Source organism: Xenopus laevis, chromosome 9_10S, assembly GCF_017654675.1.
Source record: "Xenopus laevis strain J_2021 chromosome 9_10S, Xenopus_laevis_v10.1, whole genome shotgun sequence".
NCBI lineage: Eukaryota > Metazoa > Chordata > Amphibia > Anura > Pipidae > Xenopus > Xenopus laevis.
In genome coordinates, this window is record NC_054388.1 from 48,543,973 (window position 1) to 48,562,812 (window position 18,840).

The window sequence follows — 18,840 nt, forward strand, 5'->3', positions numbered from 1 at the left end:
TTCTCTAAGAAGCAGTGGAATTAAATGTGATTCCTACTTTGAAATTGTCCCCCTCCCACTCTAATCCAGGACTTCAGATATTGCTCTAATAATGAATTGTTGGGCCCAGGTGCCCCTTCTTACAACTAAGCTTCTTACAGTTCTCTTGTTTCCACCCCATATAATGGGACTGTCACTTTGGTTTCTCTGCTGCAAACAACTCAGTCATTGTGTCTGGCAGCTGGACACTCCAAATCTTTAAGGGTAGGACTACACTGACGTTTTCGGCGCAATGCGACGCGCTGCTACAAAACGCATGCGACAAAAATAAGATAAGTGAACGCATTGTCGGATGAAGTTGCAGTGTTGATTTGACGCGACAAGACGCTGCATCTGAAGTCGTGCTTCCTCAGATAAACACAATCCCCTGGTTTAACCAACTATTTCTCCAACACATCTGTGGTACACAGAACGAGTCAGTTGTTTGCAGCAGGAAAAATATGTCGAGTTGCAAGAACTCAAAATAAAGTACAATATATTACAATTCAATAACTATAAATATACAGTACAATAACTATAAGGGAAAATAATAATGATTGCTATTTATAAATAGGGTTTTTTTCTATAGCTTCTCCATAGGTGGTGCTGTTTTACAGCTGCCTATGAGAAGATTTAGTGCTGGCCTCAGGGGGAAAGAGCCCTCTGTTTAATCAGCTCGACAGACTACACATTTTAAAAAAAACGTGATAGGTTCCCTTTAAGGCGTTCGAGACTCCTCCTGATTCCTCTTAACTGTCCTGAATTGCACTCGAGACAGAGATGTTTAGACTGGTTATCAACTGTATCCAGAGAAAAGTCTAAACACATTTTGCACTCACAGGATTAATGTTCTATCCCAATGAACTTCCAAACACCAGAACCACTGCTCACCAGTACTGGAAGGATTCATGAAAAGGGTTTAGAATCAAGGGAAGAATCATGTTTCCCATATAAATCAATGAAAAACATCAGCCTATACATTAGCTATGAAATCCCGTCAGACAATGTTCTGCTGAATTGTGGTCACTTATGCTTATATAATGTTGTGTTTTTTCTCTATCTGTACCGGCTATGAGCAAACAATGTGATGTTCCTGCTGAATTGTGCTTATTACAGAAGAATACCTATGCTGCCATAGTTTTATGATATCTCTCTGTATAGGCGACAAGCAGATTTAGGGGGCTGTTCCTGCTGAATTGTGCTTAGTTCAGGTCAATACCTATTCAGTTTATTTTGTATCTCTCTGTACGATCTATGAAGAAACACAGGGGGCTGTTCCTGCTAAACTGTACAATTGCCAACACTACACCGGGTTCATGTAAGGCTTAGTTATATGGAAGCTTCTGGCCAGACTGGCAGAGATGGATTCTTGTACATAGCTAGGAGCAAAAAAAAATCAAACATTAACCCTAATTTTTTCCACTAGAGTCCCAGTGCTGTCCAACTTCTGTGGTACCGAGGGCCAAAATTTTACTGGTCTATGCGGTGGAGGGCCGTAATGGAAGTCAGTGTTGGCCACTCCCCTTTTAAACCACACCCACTGTAAACCACACCCATGTCACCACAAGAACTTTTAAGATCATATCCACATTAACGGTGGTAGCTCACTGCAGGGAAATCCCTCATCACTCATATGTGAAAAATTGAAGTAATGTTAAAAACATACCCTTAAATCCATATGCCTCATCCTCCCCTGTGGATAATACAACACCCCAACACATGATTAAATACCTTAGGGGCCCTTAACAACAATTTCCAAATGCTAACAAACCCCTTACAGACTTACATTCCACAGGTAGCATAGGGCAAGCAGAGAATGGCACACACAGAAGCAGCACTGGTCAAGCAGAGAATGGAACACACAAGCAGCACTGGGCAAGCAGAGAATGGAACACACAAGCAGCACTGGGCAAGCAGAGAATGGAACACACAAGCAGCACTGGGCAAGCAGAGAATGGAACACACAAGCAGCACTGGGCAAGCAGAGAATGGAACACACAAGCAGCACTGGTCAAGCAGAGAATGGAAGACACAAGCAGCACTGGGCAAGCAGAGAATGGCACGAACAAGCAGCACTGGGCAAGCAGAGAATGGCACACACAAGAAGCACTGAGTAAGCAGAGAATGGCACACACAAGCAGCACTGGGCAAGCAGAGAATGGCACACACAAGCAGCACTGAGTAAACAGAGAATGGCACACACACAGAGGGAAGGCAGAACAGAGCAGGAGGCAGGGAAAGCTATCATTCTAATATGTACTACATACAGTGACACAGTGCTGGTGCCTCATTAGCATTTTGAATAAATTGGGAACAGGTGAACAATGTGGGCAGTTTCAGTCTGGGTCTCAGGTGTGAACAGTACAGGCTTTAGGATATAAACAATAGAGGTGTCACAAGTGTGAACAATACAGGGGGGATCACAGGTATGAACAATACTGGGGATTACAGTTTGAATTTGAGGTTTAAACAATGCAGGGGTCAATTAATCTCTGTAGTGATACCTTTTAAATCTTACATATGGTAAGCAGACACAGCATGTGTGGGGGCCACAGAAGGGGGGGTCGCCAGTTGGACAGCCCTGCACTAGACCAATACAAAGAAAATTACAACCTGGCTGCCTATTTGTTGAAAACAAACAAGCAAACAAAAGCAAGATGGTTGTTAGGGAATGGTGGGAATTGTAGTCCAGCAATAGATTTACATGGTTTAAACAGTTTATCCCCCAAATCAGGGTCATTTCTAAGAACCTGATCTCACTAGGGCACTTGCCTGCACTATGGAGCAAAAATTTGCCAGCGACGGCTTTGCAGCCATCACAACACTTAGTCAGGCATTAAATCGATAAGACAACACCAATTCTCTAAAGTGTGAAGTTGCGTCCAGGCCGACGAATGCTGGCAAATTTTCGATAGCGTTACTTCGGCAATCAAAGTGAAGATACGCTAGCGTTCCCTAATTTGCATACGGCCGGAAATTATAAAGTTACATGGACGTATATGTTGCAGCAAATACATTACATTACATCAGTCCAGGGAACCTTAATAAATAATGCCCTACACAGGAGCCCATGTATAGTTAATGTTCCATATGTTAGAAAATGGAGGAGGGAACCCGGTTACCCAAACAAATTTTTACGAACCTTTGCAGGCTATCACTCAGAAAAAATGAGTTTTTGGGACTTTTTTTTGCACTAAAAATTGAGGAAGTCCTATGCACTTCATCTGGTCTGAGTTGGCGAAGGCAAGTCTGGCAAATGAAGTAACGTTCAGTAAAATCCGCATCTTAGTAAATTTGCAGAATTACTTCCATTTGCCAGAGCAAAAATTCGCCTGGCATTTGAGTGCAAAGCAACGCTATCCCTTTCGATAGCAAAGTGACGCCTGCAAAGTTCCAAAATGAAGTCACGCTGGCAAATTTTCGCTAGCGTGAGTCACTTCGTCCTTAAGGGCTCTTACTGACGAGTGGTTGAAGCTGCGCTCCCGTGTTCAGTTTTTCCGGGTTCAGCCGCAGGGGAGCGCAGGAATAGACGCATTAAGCTTTTTTAAATGGGGCTGTACTCACACAGGCGCGTGTAGGCGCCGAACGCAGGTTGAGACACAACATGCTGCATTTTTCCTGCATTCGGCGCCTACACGCGCCTGTGTGAGTACAGCCCCATTTAAAAAAGCTTAATGCGTCTATTCCTGTGCTCCCCTGCGGCTGAACGCAGAAAAACAGAACGCAGGGGAGCGCAGCTCCAACCGCTCGTCAGTAAGAGCCCTTAGGGAATCTGCCCCTATGTGTCAGGAGACATTCCCAGCTAGTGGAGAATCTCACACTTTCTCACACCCAGCCTTAACGAGTAAGTACTAATTACCTATCGCTACCTGACTGTTCCTAATTTACTGCAGGAAAAGCCTGAACCCCATCGTTAGAGGAGGTAATTAAGCACTTTGTCCGAGTTCCCACTTACTGTAATTATTCAGCTAATGCAGAGCGACTATCTACACTTGGGTGTTTGCTGCTGCATTTTTCAAATGCACGCTGAGGGTGAAAAAACGCATATATATTTCTGCAGCTATGCACGTTTTTTATTGTTCCAAACGCAACCCTCTATTCTATTGATAGCTGAATGTGCGTCAAGCACAAGAAAATGCAGCATGCTGCATCTAAACAAACGCACGGCCAGAATATAACGGAATCAATTAGTGAATGAGTTTTTAGCGCTCAAACCTGCTTTTAATGAGCGTTAAACACAGAAAAAAATGCGTGTGTGTAAGAGTCCTTACTCCTGAGTCCTTACTAGCAAACATGAAGAGAGCTTTATTATATTATAATAACCAGAGTGAGTGGGGCGTTACTATAACAAGGGTGAGTGGCCATATAACTTTTCTTTATTATCATAATGAGGGACAACAAGAGCGAATAGGGCATGCAGCGTTTCTTATTGTGACAGATGTGTTGCATACATGGGCAGATGCAAAGAGTTGGGGTTGCAAACCAATCAGGAAGTAGCATTTACTGGACAGCTGTTTGACAAAAAGCATCCGGTTGCTATGAGTTACTAGACCTTGTCAAACCATGCACATATTACATCACCCTATGGTTGTACTTCCTACCAAAAAGTATGCCTTAAAGGAAAACTATACCCCCAAAATTAACACTTAAGCAACAGATAGTTTATATCATATTAAGTGGCATATTAAAGAATCTCACCAAACTGGAATATATATTTAAGTAAATATTGCCCTTTTACATCTCTTGCCTTGAGCCACCATTTCGTGATGGTCTGTGTGCTGCCTCAGAGATCACCTGACCAGAAATACTACAACTCTAACTGTAACAGGAAGAAGTGTGGAAGCAAAAGACAGAACTCTGTCTGTTAATTGGCTCATGTGACCTAACATGTATGGTTTGTTGGTATGTTTGTGAGTACAGTGAATCCTACGATCCTAGGAGGCATCCCTTATTTTTTAAAATGGCAATTTTCTATTTATGATTACCCAATGGCACATACTACTAGAAAAGTGTATTATTATGAAAATGGTTTATTTACATGAAGCAGGGTTTTACATATGAGCTGTTTTATGCAATATCTTTTTATAGAGACCTACATTGTTTGGAGGGTATAGTTTTCCTTTAAAAGCACATTTTCTCGGATGGGGAAGAATATTATGTGCCACTACACAGAGATTAGGCAAAATTTATCTCATCTCACCTACTCTTGATTTTGGGTGGGTTTTTAGGTGATATGTAAATGGGGGTGGGGGTTCCTCTGTAGTCTCCTGAGCACTGTGTATTGTACTTCTGCTCTGATAGGACTCTAGTTGTAGAATGCAGACAGTGCTGATCTAAGCCAATTTGTATTAACTCTTTCAATCTCCAGCTCTCCATTCTATTAAATCAAAGGGGGAAAATACAACAATCCCAAGAGGCCCTGCTGAGGTTGGAGGTCCTCCCATGCTCTTCCTACCCCACCCTAAAAACCAAGCCTGATGAGAGAGGATTATGGGGCCGCACTTAGTACAAGTATCCGCAGGCAGATAATTGCCCCTATCCCTGACAAGGAGCTTTGTGCACTTCATTTGCTGTGCGGTGTTGCTGTAATTAGGGGCTGTTGGATACAGACAGTCGAGATGTAAGTTTTGATAGATGAGGGGCCCCTGACACACTCGCTTCACATTAATCATGGGAGCCAAAGAGCAGACACGTTATTTTTCTTGCAAACATTACCTACAAATGACTCTTTGATAAATAGCATCCGGTATGGGAAGGGGGGACAGAGGGCTCTTACTTCAAGAGAGCCATGGGCAGCGCTGTGCCACAGGCAGTGCCAATAAATGGGCATCCAGAATGATGGCATCTACTGAGCAGCCCTTGATGCATGGGTAGGATTAAAGTAGAACTAAAGTAAACACAAACATTGCTCCTGGGCTGGAGATTAGGGCACAGGGTAAGGCGAATATGTGTCTTATGTGTTTCGCACATTAGAGGAAGACATTTTTCCTCCACAAGCTGGTGGGCCGGGTTCCAGGAAAATGATGATGTAAAATAACGAAAGGTTCAACATTGTCAGGCAGGGCCCTGGGGCAACAAAGGTCCCTTGCGGCTGCAGTTGGACAGCGCTAATATATCACCTTATTTAGGAGACGGCTGAGAATGTATTACTGGAACTTACAGCCAGTATTTGATCGGAGAAGGCATTTTAATGGTGATATTAACCCCTTCTAAACAGTACAATGTGTATATGCATGGATATATGAATATACAGAATAGTGATATGGATGCTGCTGACGTGCCTTTTCAGTCATTAAATGGTTAAGACTCAGGTTATGAGGCCGATCAACTACCAACACATTTCCCACAAATACTGTTATTTTCTTTATAAAATATGAGTTTCTAGATTTTGCTTGACAAAGTTTCCCCCAAAAAATTTGCCATCTTAAGAATTGCCAAAGTGTACAAGAAGTCACAGTTGAGTGGAAGAGAGCAGCACAACACCAATATAATGCAGGTGGGGAGCATCCCCATTTATTTTCACCACCAAAAAATCAACGTTTCGGGGGGGTTTTCACCCACCCTTCATCAGGATAAACACAATGTGCAAACCATAACCTTATAAAGCCAATTAAGCCACACCCACCAACCACATGTTCCCAAGTTCCTGTTGTGAATCCAAAGTGAGGCTTGGTACTCAGTCTTTTCAACCCTAATCACAGGGTCCATTTTAAATTGTCCCGAACACATAAGGATTTTCCTTTCAATAAATCATTCGCAAAAATGTCCGTGTACAGTATCATTTAAACACAATATCACAGTGCAAACTATAACGGTAATATTTTCTATAACATCTTGGGTTATAATTACTCACAGCCAGCGGGGTCTTATATCATTAGCTCTATCATTTCTCTTCACCCTCTGGCCAGTTTTATCTGTGAAAAGTAAAAAAGTGTTACAAACAGACCAATTATAAAAAACAATTTAGACTAAAATGTTCATTTAGACCTTTAGGATACAGTGTTTCCAGTTTCCAAATCCAGAAAGCCTCTCTCTTTAGTAAAACCAATTTTTTATCAGTTACATTATTAGGAGACACCCATACTTCTTCCAAAATTTGCCATCTTATTTGTGAAACTGTGTGTTTTTTCTCAAAAAAATGTTTTGCAAGGATGGTCTCTTTTTTTCCTTTATCTTTGAACTTGTCATCCTCCATTTTCTCTTCTGGCTTATAGTTTCTTATGACACTTTTATGTTCATTAAGCCTTAGCCTAAATGCCCTTTTAGTTTGTCCTACGTAGCCCAGACCACAGGGGCATTTTAACATGTATATCACCCCTTCAGTATTGCAAGTTGCAAAGCCTCTAAGTTTTATGGGATTCCCTCTGTTTGGATGGGTGCATACTTCGCCCTTTATTATCCCATTGCAGTGGCTACAATTCATACATGGAAATGTGCCCACCCTTTTCGTTTGTTTTTTTGTAATAATAAAGGGCGAAGTATGCACCCATCCAAACAGAGGGAATCCCATAAAACTTAGAGGCTTTGCAACTTGCAATACTGAAGGGGTGATATACATGTTAAAATGCCCCTGTGGTCTGGGCTACGTAGGACAAACTAAAAGGGCATTTAGGCTAAGGCTTAATGAACATAAAAGTGTCATAAGAAACTATAAGCCAGAAGAGAAAATGGAGGATGACAAGTTCAAAGATAAAGGAAAAAAAGAGACCATCCATGCAAAACATTTTTTTGAGAAAAAACACACAGTTTCACAAATAAGATGGCAAATTTTGGAAGAAGTATGTGTGTCTCCTAATAATGTAACTGATAAAAAATTGGTTTTACTAAAGAGAGAGGCTTTCTGGATTTGGAAACTGGAAACACTGTATCCTAAAGGTCTAAATGAACATTTTAGTCTAAATTGTTTTTTATAATTGGTCTGTTTGTAACACTTTTTTACTTTTCACAGATAAAACTGGCCAGAGGGTGAAGAGAAATGATAGAGCTAATGATATAAGACCCCGCTGGCTGTGAGTAATTATAACCCAAGATGTTATAGAAAATATTACCGTTATAGTTTGCACTGTGATATTGTGTTTAAATGATGCTGTACACGGACATTTTTGTGAATGATTTATTGAAAGGAAAATCCTTATGTGTTCGGGACAATTTAAAATGGACCCTGTGATTAGGGTTGAAAAGACTGAGTACCAAGCCTCACTTTGGATTCACAACAGGAACTTGGGAACATGTGGTTGGTGGGTGTGGCTTAATTGGCTTTATAAGGTTATGGTTTGCACATTGTGTTTATCCTGATGAAGGGTGGGTGAAAACCCCCCCGAAACGTTGATTTTTTGGTGGTGAAAATAAATGGGGATGCTCCCCACCTGCATTATATTGGTGTTGTGCTGCTCTCTTCCACTCAACTGTGACTACTATGATTGACGTGTGCCGACCGTCTAGAGAGTTTTTGCACCATCTAGCAGGATTTGCCATAGGAAAGGCGAGGGAGGTGCGGTTTTCAATATATCTTGATATCACTCTTCAGCCAAAGTGTACAAGAAAACATCCCATATACCCCCATATCCTGAGATTTTAAAATGCTTTTGGCTTTTTTGTAGGCAGAGCCCCATCTCTTTGTGTCCTGGTGATTGACTTCATTTAATCCAAATTGGATTGAAATCTGATCAAACTCAGTCTATCTACAGAGAATAAAACCTTACCGGTCCATCCGGTCTATGTAGGGCTAGTACAAGTCAGTGACTCAGATCCTGGGCAGGCCTAGAAATCCAAGATGGCAGCTCACAGGTAAAGGTAAGGGGGTTTGAGCTGCTGTTTATACCAACACAGAGTCATTACCAAGAAGTAGGCAGGTAACAAAACTACATTTCCTAGCAATAAGGCTAATGACCAGAAATATGGGAGAAAGTATTTCATTTTGTGCTTCTGACTCTAGGGAGACTCTAAGGGGGGTTTCCCCGCAGTGAAAGTCTTTGTCCTGAAAAAAAAAAACTCTTGGATTAATATTTATTGTACTTTCATTTATTGTAGTTTTTCATTTCATGTATTGTACTTTTCATTGTGCTTATCATTTTTAGAATAAGGCAATATAATTCTGTGGTGTTACATGGACTTACCCATGGAGAGTGTGAATGCTGTGTGTGTCATAATGGTATCTTCCCTCTTGGTGGCGCACTTCAATTGGGAAGGGAGGGTGGAAGGCAGGGAAGAGAGGAGCTGATGCTGTGAAGGAGACAGGAAAATGCAGTTTAAAGGACAGTTTTAGAAAATGCGAGTAATTACACATGGCTAACTGAGTAACCCTGTTACTGCCTGGGCCCAGCAAACAGGGCAAATCAGGCAAAGGGACCAGTGCACAAAAAGATCCTGCAATGTATGGGCAGATTGGAACAATGGTGCATCCATATCATCCTTAGTCCAAAATTAGGCTTTATCCCAGTTTCCTTGACAAGTGCGAGTACAAGGTAATAATACCGAAGGCTTTTATCAGGCATATTATGAAAATAAAGTCATTGCTAAGCATATTTATAAACAGGGTGTTCTTTCACTTTTGCTTTTTGGCTCCCTACATCACAGACAGGCTATTGGAAACAGACATGGCAGCTCCTAGGAAATTCCCTGTCTCTATAGATAAAGCAGCAGATATGTACAGGGGTCCCATAAGAAGGTCATAAGCAGAAGAGCCACAAATATAGACTAGGATTGTAAACTCTGTAGCACTCCCTCGTGGAAAGCTTCTGAATGAGCTGTTGGCACTGAAAAGGTTAAGCAAATTGCTTAGGCCAAAGACAGATTCCCAGGCATCTCCTCCATTCCCTGCTGGAAGCCCCTCGCAGTCTGGTCACTGTGGAACAATGTGGGGATTTTACGCCTGGTTACAATCTGATTTCACCACCTGTCCAGCCTCCTTCCCACACTCAACTGGGCATCCAGAATCTGGCTTCCTCCTGCGCTGCGTAACCAGAGAATGGGGCCGACAACAGCGGGAAACAGCTGGACTCTAAACAGGCAGCGCAGAAGAAGAAGCCAAGCCTGCTCCTAGTATTGGCGAACTGTTTCCTAAAGTGAAGGTTCCCAGTCACTGGGATTCTACGCTTATTTGTCTACATTACCTGTGTGGCTTCTGAATTAAGCCTTTACATCTGCCATACCTCTGCCATTTAAATTGCTATCTTGTTGCTATGGCCCCTGACCACAGCAACCAGAAGGCAGTTTGAATCAAATGGATAACAATATACCATCTCTATTATTAACAAGCATTTCTAATGCAGTGTATAATTCTGTAGTTATATAATTCTCTGTTGTACAACAGAAGGGTCTGTGCATGGAACATACTAATCCTACACTGAGGGGGGAGCTACAGGTAGTGAGAAGTTCATCCAGAACTTATGTAGCCTTAGATCCAGGTCTGGACTGAGATTCAAAATAGGCCCTGTTATTTCAGCTACACAGAGGCCCAAACAGCACCTCACCCACCCAATAAATAGTGCCTGTCTATGGCAACTTACAGCAGCCCCTCTGGCATTTGCCAGAACCCACAGATTGCCAGTCCGGGCCTGCTTAGATCCACCCCACCCCCCAGCTGTTAAAGGAAAACGCCCTTTCCATATAAAATGCCAAGATTTGGGGGCAGTTAATTAAAACTGCAGCAAAAGGGAAGAGACTACCTCTGGGAGCACCTGGATAACACGTGAACTGGGAACTGGCACTTATATGACAGTGTAAGGCTAGGGCCACACGGGAACATTCAGGGAGATTGGTCGCCTGGCAACTAATCGCCGCGTCTTTGAGGTGACCAATCTCCCGGAATGGCTTGCTGGTATCTCGTACCCACTAGCGCTAAAGTCGCCTGTGCCTATTCACACGCAGCGATACATTTTTCAAAGACGTGAAAAACGTATCGCCGCGTGTGAATAGGCGCAGGCGACTTTAGCGCTAGCGGGTGCAAGATAACAGCAAGCCATTCAGGGAGATTAGACGTGGCGATTAGTCGCCAGGCGACTAATCTCCCTGAAATCTTCCCGTGTGGCCTAGCCCTAACAAAGTTACAAGCCTACAGCACTTTGATACCCCTCCGAATTGTGTCTGTATGTTACCCTCCCATTTAGACTGTAAACCCTACGGGGTAGGGTCCTCTAGCCTTTTGTTTCCTTGACACCGAGCACTTAATCTGTATTGTCATTATATTTTACATTTATGTGAATTGTATTTCTAATTATTGTAACTTTTTAGTTCAATGACTAATTTTTGTTACTACTAATTTATTGTTTTGCAGTACAATGCTTTGCCCTTAAGGAGCGCTATACAAATAAAAATATACATACATATTACATGTAGCATTCCCCACATTTAATTGCTTTGTGTGCTGAGCCCTAGGAGGCCCAGTCTGACACTGGGAGTTGCAGAGCCAAGGTTTCCAGTAACTTTCCAAGAAGTAGATCGGTAATCTCAGAGTTTATGAACCTGGGATTAATGACCAGACCTTAGATCACCCCTAATTTCCAATGCCTCCATCCACAATGCGTCTGTGGGATTAGCAATTATGGGCCCCGTGTATTGCATGTTTGTCTTTAAGGGTCCCGTGTCACTTTTGCGGTTGCAATTTATAGAATGGTTTACACTTGTAACATGCACACTCCATAAATTACCAGGAGCAATAAATAGGATTTCTTTTATTATAAAAACACTTACATTAATGAATCAAACAGAACATATTACCAAAGAATAAAACAAAACCAAAAAAAAAAAAAAAAAAAAGAATCCCTTTAACCCACCCATACCCCACCTGCCCACAGAGTCCACCTTTCTGTCCATAGACAACATTACAAAAACCCCCACCAAACACCAATTCCAAAAGGCCAAACTTGCAGTCTTGTTTTTGTCCACAAGGCCTTTATGCCACCCCAACACAATACCATATCAAGAAAAAGGAAAAAAAATCCTATTTGGTCAGATTTGGGTGGCAACTTATTAGGAGCGGCATGCTGCCCAGCTGCTCTATGGGGAGCACTGGGGACGCGCTGCTCCTGAATGCTCTGGCGCTTGCTCTCGTGCGCTGGCTGGGGGTAATGCGGGCGGACGGCAGGACAGCGCGGCCTTGGGGCGCCCGTCCGGCAAATCCAGTGCTGGAGCCAATATTTGCAGGACATATTTCTCCCCTTACTCTGCAGCAATGTTACTGCCATCACCCTCAGGATAAAAGGAAAGCAGTATCAAATTGTGGGAGACCATATTAATACAAGTATAACAGATTCTCGATACACCACATAACAAGAGTGTTTGTTTATGAAGGAGGAAGGTGCACCCATTGCCTTTCATTAGACTCTGACCTCCTTATATAATTTTCCTTCAGGAAGCTCAAGGGGATAAATAGGGATGTTGGGAATGTGAATTCCCCAAGCCTGGCATGACCAGGGCAGGAATATTTACCATACCTCCCAACTGTCCCGTTTTGAGCAGGACAGTCTTGATTTTGACAGCTCAACCAGCAGTCCCGGATTGTTACTGAAATGTCCCGAGTTTCTCTTTGAACTCCTGCACTGAACAGCCATAAAAAGATACAACGTTTCTAACTTTATTGGCTTTTGGCAGAGAGCCCAGAAGTTATGGCAGGTGCACGTAGATACTTTTGTAACAATTTAAGATAAGCAAAGTGGCAACTGCCAATTTCAGATAAGCTGGTCTCTTGGGTAAACTGTGGTGTGCAGCTTAAAGGACAATTCACCTTCATTAGCAAAACTGTAATAACACATAAAAACCACAGAAATATGTTCAAACTTTCATAACCTGGCAAATGTTGTGAAATGAACATGGTAATTAGGGGGTGTGGCCACAAAAATGGGCATGGTAAAAAATGTCGCCGCACTCCGCGTGGGAAATCTTTTTGTCCCTCTTTCCATTTCCAAAATGTTGGGAGGTATGATTTACTATACTGATATTCACCAAAGTACAGAACAGTAATGACAAACCTCAGTGCCATACGAATAAACCTCTCCCAGCACTGAGGAGCAATTTCATCCCGTTACACCCCCTAACCCCTAGAGTCCGTGCAGTACCTGACATATAGTTTCAGTGAAAGCTCTGTTTTTTTTTATCTCTCTGGAACACAAAGTTCTAATAGAGAAACTAATAATGATATGATTCCTGGGGGGGGGGCTGGAGCCTATAATTAAAAAAAGATTTTCTGTCTCCGTTTGAAGAAACAGATGAAAATATATAAAAATAAAGGCGAAGTGAGAGGAAATGAAAATCAGGGAGGAAATTCCTGCTTCAGAAGCTGCCAGGTCCCTAACCCCTGCACTGCTGGGGCCCTAATGGCTAAAAGGATCAAAACTAACCCGTGTACGTCTAATAGCAGGGGAACAGCGAGAGAGAGTCACAGTTAACCCCTGAACTGCCTACCAACCTTGACAGGAGAGCATCAGTGTAGGTCCATGCACTATTGGAGCCCTAATAGCAGAGATCAGAAATAAGCCAGGCACTGTTATAATTGAACAAAATAAATGGTCAAAATTCTATGTACAAAGTACAATGAACCAATGTAAGTACCATAACAACAGAAGAGAGCACACTTAACCCACGCTCTACTGTCAACCGAAAGAAACACTCACATCCTTACTTATCTACATAGTTTTAACCCACGACCCTGGGATTTCATTAGAGAAGAGTTTCCACCGTCGCCCAGTGTAGCTGGATTAAGTATCAGAGGTTCAGCCAAACAATGTTTTGGCACTGCTACCATATTCAGACCCATTTTCAGTCCCAATCAGGCGGAATGGGCCAGGCTCCCAGTCCCTTTATTTAAATTGCTAAATTCTAATCCTAAAACGGCGTCTCGCAGGCAGAGCTGCCCATGTGTCAGGCATTGGGAAGGGGCTATATTTCAACATAATTGGGTCACTGGCGCGCCTCTATTTTGTGCACCTGTTTTGGAGGATCCCGTCTGTAGCGGAAATGGAGCACTGCCTAATTTAGTTTTATGTGAGCAGAACAGACGGTGTCTGGTGACAAATCATTGGCGCCCATTATTAATATTCACGGACCGATCCCCCCCTTCCCCTGCAGGAGCAACGGCAGCGTCTAGTTCCTTTTTGCTCTAATGACTTCTGTGTGTGCCGTGATGCAAAGTGACTGGGGCCCATAGCCATCTCTACAGACAGACTTATCTGCATATAGCCACAAACTCCAGCCAGAGCCCCTTCATTTATCAACATTCATACAGATCTCTTCGCTCATACCACTGATTTGTCATTTACCCTCCGATTCATTTCTGTTTCCAGGATTCGAGCTACTTACGAGCGACTTCAGCCGGCTGGCACAATAAACTTTGTGTGTTGTCAAAAAAGCTATCGAGTCCTATCATATATTAACTACCGTATATACTCGAGTATAAGCCGTCCCGAGTATAAGCCGAGGTACCTAATTTTACATCCAAAAACTGGGAAAGCTTATTGACTCGAGTATAAGCCGAGGGTGAGAAATGCAGCAGCTTCTGGTAAGTTTCAATCAAAAAATTTAGGGTTTCTGCTCCCATTGGAGGTGCCGGCGTCTCGTTTTTGGATGCCGGCGACCATTCTTGGACGCTGGCGAATATTCTTGGAGACTATTCTTGGACGCCAGCGACTATTCTTAGGCGCCGGCGACTATTCTTAGACGCCGGCGACTATTCTTAGACACCGGCGACCGTTTTTGCGCTTGACCCGAGTATAAGCCGAGGTAGAGTTTTTCAGCATATTTTGGGGGCTGAAAAACTCGGCTTATACTCGAGTACATACGGTAGTTATAATTCCCAGGGGTCAAACAAGAGGGACTGATTGATTCCGCGTGGTTTCTAAAATAAATGGTTAGCTAAAAAAGATAAGTGCTATACAGCCTATGAAGCTACTCAGGCTCCCTTTCTATCTGTCTGCTACTTCATGGGGAAGGTTGGGACAGCTAAGGGATGTGGCACATCTTGCCCCATTAGAGGATTGGCTCAGGGGGTGGGTTGGTGGTGGTGGTACCCAATGTACTGAGCAGGCTGCACAGAAATTGAACAATAATTTAAATTGTCTGTACAAAAATTAATTAATAGGCTGTTTGAATGTGTGAAGGTCCCTGTTCCATGGGGTCCCTCTGTAGCTGTATTTTGGGAGCTACAATTGTATATATAATAAATCCAGGAAAGCCATTTTATTTACCATACATCCTACTCCTGGCTAGTAGTGAGATGTGCAATAGAAAAGCATGCCCTCATATTGCTGTGAGCCAGACCTGTGTATTCTTACACTTCACCAGCTGCCAGGGACAGACAAGAAGAACTGAACCTAAACCTGAACTTCAGCCAAAACCCAGAAGCCTAAAAACTTTCAGGACCCCTTTGTTCACCACTTCAGGCAGCTTCTGCTGAAAGTTATAAAAACACCCAATTTCCTGCTCTTCGGTCACTGATTTTACTGTGTGAGTCACAGTATTAACCCAAATACCAGGATCACAGAGACACCAACAATATAAGGAAACTTTGATCAAGAGCAACAGCACACACGGAAAGTCTAAGCCTCCAAGTGCCCAGTGCAGTCAAGTGGCCAATGAAAAGCTTGGGCAACAAAACATGCAAAGCATTGCCCTTACCAGACATGCCAACTGTTGCAGATTTTTCAGGAGTTGCCTAGATCTGCCCTCTTCTCCCTCTTTCCCACTTCCCATAATTTGGGTGTGACTGGGGTGTTAAAGGGGGTATCCAAAATGCTTCTGAAATATTTTCCCAGAAAACTGACATCTCTACATTACCTAAATACTTGTAAAGGTCCAGAATATGAGTTGTCAGAGAGGGATATAATGCGGAGAGGTGGGCCCTGCCAGCAAGTAAAATTGGCCCTAATAAAGAAAAAAAAATGTGCTGGACATGCACTGTTCTGCCCAGCCACAACCTATTATGCCAAGTCTCCTCCCTAATGTGCTACTTCATTTCAACCTGAAAATCGCATCTTTGTGCCTTTTGGGGTCCCCTCTATCATGGGGACCCTGACTGGAGTACCTGCTGTCCCTAACTGATATCAACTTTGGGCATCACAAATGATGGGGGGTGATGGTGCCCTTTTTCCATGGACACAGAGGCAGCGTGAATGGAGGGGGGCAGTATGGCTGCTCTAATTACTGTCACAATTCTTTCCAAGTGCCCACGCTCCAGGCACTTGGATTATTTGGGTTTTTCTTGTGGCGCAGGAGAAAGGGAAACAGTTGAAAGCTCCAGGATTAAGTCTGAAACATTTGGCTTTCATTTCGTCTGGCCGAGGCAGCCAAGCCCAGTGCGGGTGAGCACATAACCCTTTCCTTCCCAGGCTACAGCTGAATGCTTGGCTTCCACAAAATTAGGCCCACTTCATTGACAGAATGTTGGGTCCCATTTACTTTGCTCGAGTGAAGGAATAGAATAAAAAAAACTTCGAATTTCAAATGTTTTTTTCTTGGCTACTTCGACCATCGAATTGGCTACTTCGACTACGAATCGAACGGTTCGAACTAAAAATCGTTCGACTATTCGATAGTCGAAGTACTGTCTCTTTAAAAAAAACTACGACCCCCTACTTCGCCACCTAAAACCTACCAAAGCTCAATGTTAGCCTATGGGAAAGGTCCCCTAGGCTTTCTAAGTTTTTTTTGGTCGTAGAAAAATTGTTCGATTCGAAGGATTTAATCGTATGTTTGTTCGATCAAACTATTTGCGGTAAATCCTTCGACTTCGATATTCGAAGGATTAACATTCGGCAGTAGAATATCGAGGGTTAATTAACCCTCGATATTCAACCATATGTAAATCTGCCCCTCAGAGTATAAGGGGGTTATTTATCAAAATCTGAAATCTGAAATAAAAAAAGTCAGACCAAACTAGAATCCACGATTTGCCCTTATTTATCAATAGGAAAAAAAATTAGAATTTGGAAAAAACGTTACTTTTTTGGATTGTTGTGCCAAAAATCGGAATATTTCACGTTTGATGCCCGAAAACCATGAAAATAACGGTCTACCCCTGAAAACTCAGAACGTTTTGCGAGGGTTAAAACATCTTCAAATGGTAAATGGGACATCTGCCATTGACTTTTAAATGAATTCAGCATGGAGTATTTTCGGACTTGGAACAGCTTCAGGGCATAATAAGTCACAAAAAAAAATCGCAACTTTTTCTGGTTTTCGGCACGTCGACAGTGTCATCGCATCTCAGATGCATCACTTGCACAGCTATTTGATATTTGATAACCAGTATCAACCAGATTAAAGCATGCTGGGAATTGTAGTTCAGTTGCAGGTTTATACAATTCCCTCCCCTACTTCAAACTTGGCGCTCCGTTACTGCCTTATTGTCTGGTCTTTGGCCTCGTCATTTCACAGCTCATCAGTTCTAAGATGAAGATTTACAAACAAATAGAAATGTTTGTTAAGGGCCGACGCTCAGAACGCAGATAAAATAAACTCTGGATAAAGAATGCGAAATAAAGATTATTTGTTTTCTATTTAGGTCTTTGAATTTATTTAATGATTGCTCATATGGAGAACTGCAGTTTTTTGAGAGTACTGTCTAGTTGTTAGGGCCACTCACAACCTGGGGATTACTGGTATAGATATGTAACCTGATCAGATTGTACAGATCTGTAGCATGTAGTAGACAAGACGTGTTCTCCATCTGTGCTCCGGACCTACAGGACAATCAGATTGTCGTACAGCAGCCTCCCTGCACACATAAGCGAATAGGCCGGAATACTAAAATCTCAATCCTTTTCTAATCGTCTCCATGCCGGCATGTAGGAGCTCTGGGAAGCATAAAGCCCCGGAATTTGCCCGTGTTACTGCTCAGCAGGAGATCCGGTAATTGGTTTGCCTCATGTTTCCCAAACTATCCATTCACTCTCCCCATATTGTAACTCAGGAGCGAAAAGCCTTTGCCTGACTCAGCACCAGATCCTCTCCCTGAGAACCACAGAGAAATATCCCAAATTCTACATCCTGCCAGTGGCTCGAAACCATGTCAACTGAGAAAATATTCCCTAGTTACTAAACTATATTGTAAGCAACTGACTCCTTTATAACATGGTAACTGGTACTTGTCTATATAATAAAAACCAGTTACACATCTATATAATAATAGGTTACACATCAATATAAGGGTTAGTTCACATGAGGAGATTCGGGGAGATTTTGTCGCCGTTAGGCAACTTCGGGCGACTACGGAAAACACAGTGCCGCGTGTGCTTTAGCACAGGCAACTTTTCATTATAGCCTATGGGAAGACACGCTGAGGCAGTTCGGGGAGATTGTCGCCAAGAAGACAAGGCGATTAGTCGCCAGGCGACAAAATCTCCTTGAATCTCCTCGTGTGAATTAACCCTAACCTTAACCGGTTTTACATCTATACAGGTATAGGACCCCTTATCCGGAAACCCGATATCCAGAAAGCTCCGAATTACGGAATGGCTGTCTCAAATAGACTCCTTTTTATCAAAATAATCCACATTTTTAAAAATGATTTCCTTTTTCTCTGTAATAATAAAACAGTAGCTTGTGCTTGAACTAAGATATAATTAATCCTTATTGGAAGCAAAACCAGCTTATTGGGTTTATTTAATGTTTAAATGAATTTCTAGTAGACTTAAGGCATGAAGACCCAAATTACAGAAAGATCTATTATCTGGAAAACCCCAGGTCCCGAGCATTCTGGATAACAGGTCTCATACCTGTATAATATTTACCGGTTACACATCTATATTGTGTTAAATGTTTACACTTCTATAAAAATATTTATCCATTACGCATCTATATATATTAAATCTCTATAATGTTAACCAGTTT

General features: G+C 42.5%; 1 protein-coding gene across 4 annotated transcripts in view; it reads right to left on the minus strand.

Moving 5' to 3' along the window:
• Window positions 1-18,840, minus strand: part of gli2.S (GLI family zinc finger 2 S homeolog) — a 68,627-nt gene that overhangs the window by 17,544 nt on the left and 32,243 nt on the right. For all 4 annotated transcript variants that reach the window (XM_041577688.1, XM_018237331.2, XM_041577689.1 and 1 more), the window contains 1 exon segment: window positions 9,135-9,240. In XM_041577688.1, coding sequence (XP_041433622.1) covers window positions 9,135-9,240 — 106 coding nt within the window.